The following is a 6,379-nucleotide window of genomic DNA, read 5'->3' as shown; positions in this document are numbered from 1 at the left end:
CATTCCTGCGCATGCGCTGTAAAGACTATGGGAAAATCTGATGACTAGCAATGTTAACTGGGAAGTTGGCCCATCAGAATGCAGTTCACATGCACAAAAACCCACTTTTCATTTAGGCTCCATTTCCACTTGTGCAACTTGTCCTGCGACTTTGTACTCTATGATTTCCAATGAGTATTATTCGTATCTGTGCGACTTCAAAGTAGTCCCTGCACTACTTTGGTCCCACTTTGATGCAACTTGAGATCCATAGACCTCCGGAATACACAGGCATTGCTTTAAAGTCGCATCAAAATTGCGGCAGAATTGTGCAACTTTCAGGCTGCGTTGGCCTGAAAAGCCTGAAAGTTGCATTGATTCTGCTGCGACTTGAAGCCATGCCTGTGTATTCTGGAGGTTTATGGACCTCAAGTCACATTAAAATGGGACCAAAGTAGAGCAGGGACTACTTTGAAGTCGCACAGATATGAACGGTACTCATTGGAAATCGGGTACTTCTTGTCATGCAACTTTGCAGTCCCAAGTCGCAGGACAAGTTGCACAAGTGGAAACAGAGCCTAAATGAAAAGCGGGGTTTGTGTGCATGTGAACTGCATTCTGGGGCAACTTCACAGGTAACATTGCTATCCATCAAATTTGCGGAAACCTAGGCTCAGGGCCGGTTCACACTGCAGCATAGTGCAAAATCGCATGCGATTTGCACTGCAGTGCAAATCACAGGCGATGTCCGTGCAATGCGATTTCAGCCATACAGATAGTATGGTTGAAATTGTATCGCATTCGGACTAAACTCGCACAGGACCCTTTTTTTGGTCCGCACCAGAATCGGATTGCATAGCACTCATGCGATCCGATTCATGTCCAAACTGACACTTCGCAGTGCGACATGCGAACTGAAATGGGGGTGCCATTAACATTGTATGACACTCCCCAGCAGTTCGCATATGTCGTGCGAGTTGGGTGCGATGCAGGAACCCGTCGTGGAATTGCAGGGTTCCCGCATCGCACAAGTGTGAACCCAGCCTAACACAGCTGTTTGTGTATCACCAAAATGCATGACACTGCGCTAATCTGACAACAATGGAATAATTGTCAATTGACAACAATTGTGCTCTGCGCCGATGAACTAAATCAAAGTAAACATTACCAGGACCTGCCAACCTTCTGTGTGAATCAGTCTTCTGATTCTACTCATTTAAGAAGGTTGAATCAGAGCTTCGGTTCACTTGCTTGTCAGTAGACTCAGCAAGTGAACCGAAGAACCGAAGAATCGATTCATTGAATCGGTTCATTTCAGTGAGCAGTTCGAAATGAACCGATTCATTTTAAAGATCCGAACTTCCCATCACTATTTAGCACCAGAACTACAGCAGTGCTGAGCGGAGGCGTTTTGGGGGCGGAGTCAGTACAGGAACAACGGAGGTACCATGGGATATGTAGTCCTCGGAAGCTGAGAGTAAACCACAAAGAAGAAGCTGCAAAGCATGCTGGGAATCCAGGAAGATGTGGAAATAGATGGGCAGCAGACAGACAGAACTCACAGCATGAAAGGAAATATTTCAATCAGTTGGTTTATCAGAGCGTCTTGTGTTATGACAATGCTGATGTTATACAATGGATGTGTATGATGGGATGTGATTGTAGCACTCCTGCAGTCTCCCCTATAGCATCCCTCCATCCCCCTGCAGAGCCATGCTCTCCGCACTGCATTGTGGGTAGGCGCTGTAGTCCCGGCCCCGCCCAGAGTCGAGGTAGCGGCGCGGTGCATGCCGGGAGGTGCGGGGTGACAGCGGGGACGTCAGATCTCCCTCCTCCTCCATCACCCTGCAGGAAGCCGGCAGGAAGAGCGGCCTGCAATCCGGCCCTTCCTGTGCGATAAGCGGCTCAGCTGCATCCCGAGCATCCGGGAAGGAGGAGGAGGAGGAAGGGGGCCGCTATGGACAAGCTGTCCGGGCTGGAGAGTGCAGGAGGAGGGGGAGGCACCGCCGGAGCATCAGCTGCTAGGAAACCTCCCCGACCATCCGCACCCCCATCAGTGCCCGGCTCGAGGCAGCCCAGCGTGGAGACCCTAGACAGGTACTGTCATCAGGACACACCGCCTCTGTGTGCGCCATAGCCGGAGGGGGCTGTACTGCTCATTACCCGGGGGGCACGTCTCTGGTATGTCAGTTCTTATATCCCTGCTGTGTACAGATGGATGGGGTGTCACTGGTCCTCCTCTCCCCCCTGTGAGCTGCGGGACTACAGATCCCAGCATGGCTCCCCACTGCCAGTATCACATTGGGATCTATTCCTATATCAATTGTAATGATCGTCAGAATACACTGAGGGGCCGCCCCTGAAATCCCCCCCCCCCATGGAAAAATGAAAATGTCCCTGAATGGCAGTTTGGAAATGTGGTCACCCAATGAGGGGGAGATTTACTAAAACTGGAGAGTGCAAAATCTGTTGCAGATGTGCATGGCAGCCAATTGGCTTCTGACTTCAGCTTGTTTAATTAAACTGATAAAAACACCTGGAAGCTGATTTGCATTTTCCAGTTTAGTAAATCAACCCCCATAGTGTGTGTGCTGTCAGTGTGTGCGTGCTGCCAATGCATATGTATGTGTGCTGCCCGTGCGTGCGTGCTGCCAATGCATATGTATGTGTCCTGTCAGTGCATGCGTGTGGGCTGACAATGCATATGTATGTGTCCTGTCAGTGTGTGCGTGCTGACAGTATGTGTGTGCTGTCAGTGCATGCGCGTGCGTGTGTGCTGTCAGTGCATGCGTGTGTGCGTGCTGTCAGTGCATGCGTGTGTGCGTGCTGTCAGTGCATGCGCGTGTGCGTGCTGTCAGTGCATGCGCGTGTGCGTGCTGTCAGTGCATGCGCGTGTGCGTGCTGTCAGTGCATGCACTCGTGTGCGTGCTGTCAGTGCTTGCCAGTGTGTGTGTGCTGACAGTGTGTGTGTGCTGACAGTGTGTGTGTGCTGTCAGTGCGTGCCAGTGTGCGTGCTGACAGTGCGTGCGTGTGCTGACAGTGCGTGCGTGTGCTGTCAGTGTGTCCATGCTGCCAATGGATATGTATGTGTCCTGTCAGTGCATGTGTGTGCTGACAATGCATGTGTGTCCTGTCAGTGCATGTGTGCTGACAGTGCATGCGTGTGTGCTGTCAGTGTGTGCATGCTGCCAATGCATATGTATGCGTGCTGTCAGTGCGTGCGGTCCATGTGTGTGTTCTGTCAGTGCGTGTGTGCTGTGTATGTGTGTGCGATTTGCAGCATGCCAGAATCGCGCCGTGATTGGGGTGCCATGAAGAAGTAATGGGATTGCACAAGCATCCTGCGTTTTACCACGATTTTGAATGGCAGACAGAATCACAGCGATTCTGCCCATGATTTGGATCGCTCAGGTGTGAATAGAGCCTGAAGTATAATTAAAGGCGTTTTTTTTTTTTAAAGTTTTGGATGGAGTAGAGATGGATAATAACACCTGTTTTTATTGCTGTCCGTGTCCCCATCAGGGAGATCCCCCCTCACTATTTGTCTTGTTTACCATTATCAGTGAAAGTGAGACCCCCTTTCACATGTGCGGACCGGTCAGATCCACCTGTCAGTTTTTAGGCGGATCTGAACGGGCGCTCCATGCAGGTCTATGGAGCGTCGGATGTCAGCGGTGACATGTCCGTTAACATCCGATCCGATCCGCAAAATCCAGACAGGTGCAAACCCAATTTTTCATCCATCTGGCAGATCGGATGGGATGAAAAAGGGCAGGCTGTCCGTAATCATTGGATCCCCCCATAGGGGAGAGCGAAGCTCTGACAGGTCCATCCCTGCACTGAGAGCAGAGGCGGACTTGTCATCCACCGGCTCAGCGGGGATCAACGGAGCGATCCCCACTGAGCAAGCGGAGGAGTAAAAACGGATCAGTAGGTCTGAAAGGGACCTAAACGAAAATCACAAATTTTGGGGTGTCCCCAGAAAAGTAATAGGAGGGGAAATCTTCCAATGGGGACACTCGTTCTGGTGACCTTGGGGTCCCCAAGAGATCCCTCAATTTTCCGGGATTTCCTCACTTCCTGTTGTGGCTATGAGACAGGAAGTAAAGGGAATCTCTCCCATTTGGGACAAAGAGGCCTAAAATAATCCTTACAGGGGTTATAACCCTCCCTTATACGCTATGCGAAATGGGGGGAAAATAAATGTTTTGCTTATAGCTCTAATTTAATGCCTGGACCCAGTTTTGCAACTTTGACTTGTGATGGTAAAACTTTACATTTTATCTGCTTAGTATATCCAGGTGGAGTATACCTTGTTTTTTCAGGACAAACTGGGCTTTCTTTTGGTGATTAAATGGGTAATGGATATCTCCCTCTATCTATGGAAAACTGGCCCAAAATTAGTAAACAAAGTATTTTGTTTGAATTTGTATATTTCTTGCTGTTACCATAACCTACCAACAAATGTCCCCAAATAATGACTCCAGCTCCTGGCAATCAGCCGTATCACATGTGTATGGTATCTGTTTGTACCTGTTGTAGGGCCCACAAACAATAGTGAGCATTTGTTTTTGTTTTTTTATTCTACCCAACATACTGATAAATAAAAATAATCTGCCCTAAAACACACTGACCCCGACATGAGCTTAGCCACAGGCGCCCGCGCTATAGCCGAAAGACAGCTACAGCGCGGACGCCAATTGCCGGGAGGCCGTCTTTGGACGTCCTGTTTACTTGCCCGCTCCCTTGAGCACGCATCGGACACAGCCAGTCACTGATCGCTGTAAATGGCCAATCACAGCGGCCGTTTTCAGCACGATCTGAGTGTCCAATGAGAGAAGATCTCGTATGTAAACATGAGATCATCTCTCATCGCCGACTCTCCCTCCTCACACAGAGACAGACAGCATGTGAGGAGGGAGAGATGAACGGCTGCAGCGGTGAGTGAAAAAACAAACAGAAAATAAAGTGCCCACAGTACATGTCAGTGCCACGTGTCATCAGTACCACATATTAGTGCCATCTGTCATCATTGTCATGTGTTATCAGTGCCACGTATTAGTGCCATCTGTCATCAGTGTTACGTGTCATCAAGGCCACATATTAGTGCCATCTGTCATCAGTGTCACGTGTCATTGTCCTGGTTCTCCAGGGCCTTCAAAAGTGTAATAGGTAGTCCACAAGTTAGCTGTGTAATTTATGCTCCTAGAACATGTGACGGCGCTCCCTGCATGTTGGGCCTCTCTATGTGGCTAGGCTGTGGAAAAGTCCCACACATGTGGTATCGTAATACTCGGGAGGAGTAGCAGAATGTATTTTGGGGCGTCATTTGTGGTATACACATGCCATGTGAGTAGGGATGCACCGAATGGGTTTTTTGGTGCCGAGACCGATACCGAAAATGAAAAATACACTAGGCCGAAAACCGAAACCGATACCGAAACAGCACCGATACCGAAAATGACTGTTTTTAAAAAATATTTTTATACAGGAGGTGGTCAGAGACTGGGGACATGGTACGGGAGGTGGTCAGAGACTGGGGACACGGTACGGGAGGTGGTCAGAGACTGGGGACACGGTACGGGAGGTGGTCAGAGACTGGGGACACGGTACGGGAGGTGGTCAGAGACTGGGGACACGGTACGGGAGGTGGTCAGAGACTGGGGACACGGTACGGGAGGTGGTCAGAGACTGGGGACACGGTACGGGAGGTGGTCAGAGACTGGGGACACGGTACGGGAGGTGGTCAGAGACTGGGGACACGGTACGGGAGGTGGTCAGAGACTGGGGACACGGTACGGGAGGTGGTCAGAGACTGGGGACACGGTACGGGAGGTGGTCAGAGACTGGGGACACGGTACGGGAGGTGGTCAGAGACTGGGGACACGGTACGGGAGGTGGTCAGAGACTGGGGACACGGTACGGGAGGTGGTCAGAGACTGGGGACACGGTACGGGAGGTGGTCAGAGACTGGGGACACGGTACGGGAGGTGGTCAGAGACTGGGGACACGGTACGGGAGGTGGTCAGAGACTGGGGACACGGTACGGGAGGTGGTCAGAGACTGGGGACACGGTACGGGAGGTGGTCAGAGACTGGGGACACGGTACGGGAGGTGGTCAGAGACTGGGGACACGGTACGGGAGGTGGTCAGAGACTGGGGACACGGTACGGGAGGTGGTCAGAGACTGGGGACACGGTACGGGAGGTGGTCAGAGACTGGGGACACGGTACGGGAGGTGGTCAGAGACTGGGGACACGGTACGGGAGGTGGTCAGAGACTGGGGACACGGTACGGGAGGTGGTCAGAGACTGGGGACACGGTACGGGAGGTGGTCAGAGACTGGGGACACGGTACGGGAGGTGGTCAGAGACTGGGGACACGGTACGGGAGGTGGTCA

General features: G+C 51.4%; 1 protein-coding gene across 7 annotated transcripts in view; it reads left to right on the top strand.

Moving 5' to 3' along the window:
* The first annotated feature begins 1,777 nt into the window (after positions 1 to 1,777).
* The window catches only part of MTMR1 (myotubularin related protein 1), a 141,943-nt gene continuing 137,341 nt past the window's right edge, over positions 1,778 to 6,379 (top strand). For 6 of the 7 annotated variants that reach the window (XM_077486581.1, XM_077486430.1, XM_077486343.1 and 3 more), the window contains exon 1: positions 1,778 to 2,076. In XM_077486581.1, coding sequence (XP_077342707.1) covers positions 1,937 to 2,076 — 140 coding nt within the window. In that variant the 5' untranslated portion in view covers positions 1,778 to 1,936. Of the gene's footprint in view, positions 2,077 to 2,138; positions 2,161 to 6,379 lie in introns of those variants that run through there. The other variant, XM_077486667.1, reaches the window with a different exon arrangement.

The sequence above is a fragment of the Lithobates pipiens genome, unplaced genomic scaffold, assembly GCF_037356315.1.
Source record: "Lithobates pipiens isolate NorthernLeopardFrog02 unplaced genomic scaffold, aLitPip1_a1.2 Scaffold_1, whole genome shotgun sequence".
Taxonomy (NCBI): Eukaryota; Metazoa; Chordata; class Amphibia; order Anura; family Ranidae; genus Lithobates; species Lithobates pipiens.
The sequence above is the reverse complement of the archived record's forward strand: the minus strand, read 5'-3'. Positions and strand labels throughout refer to the sequence as shown.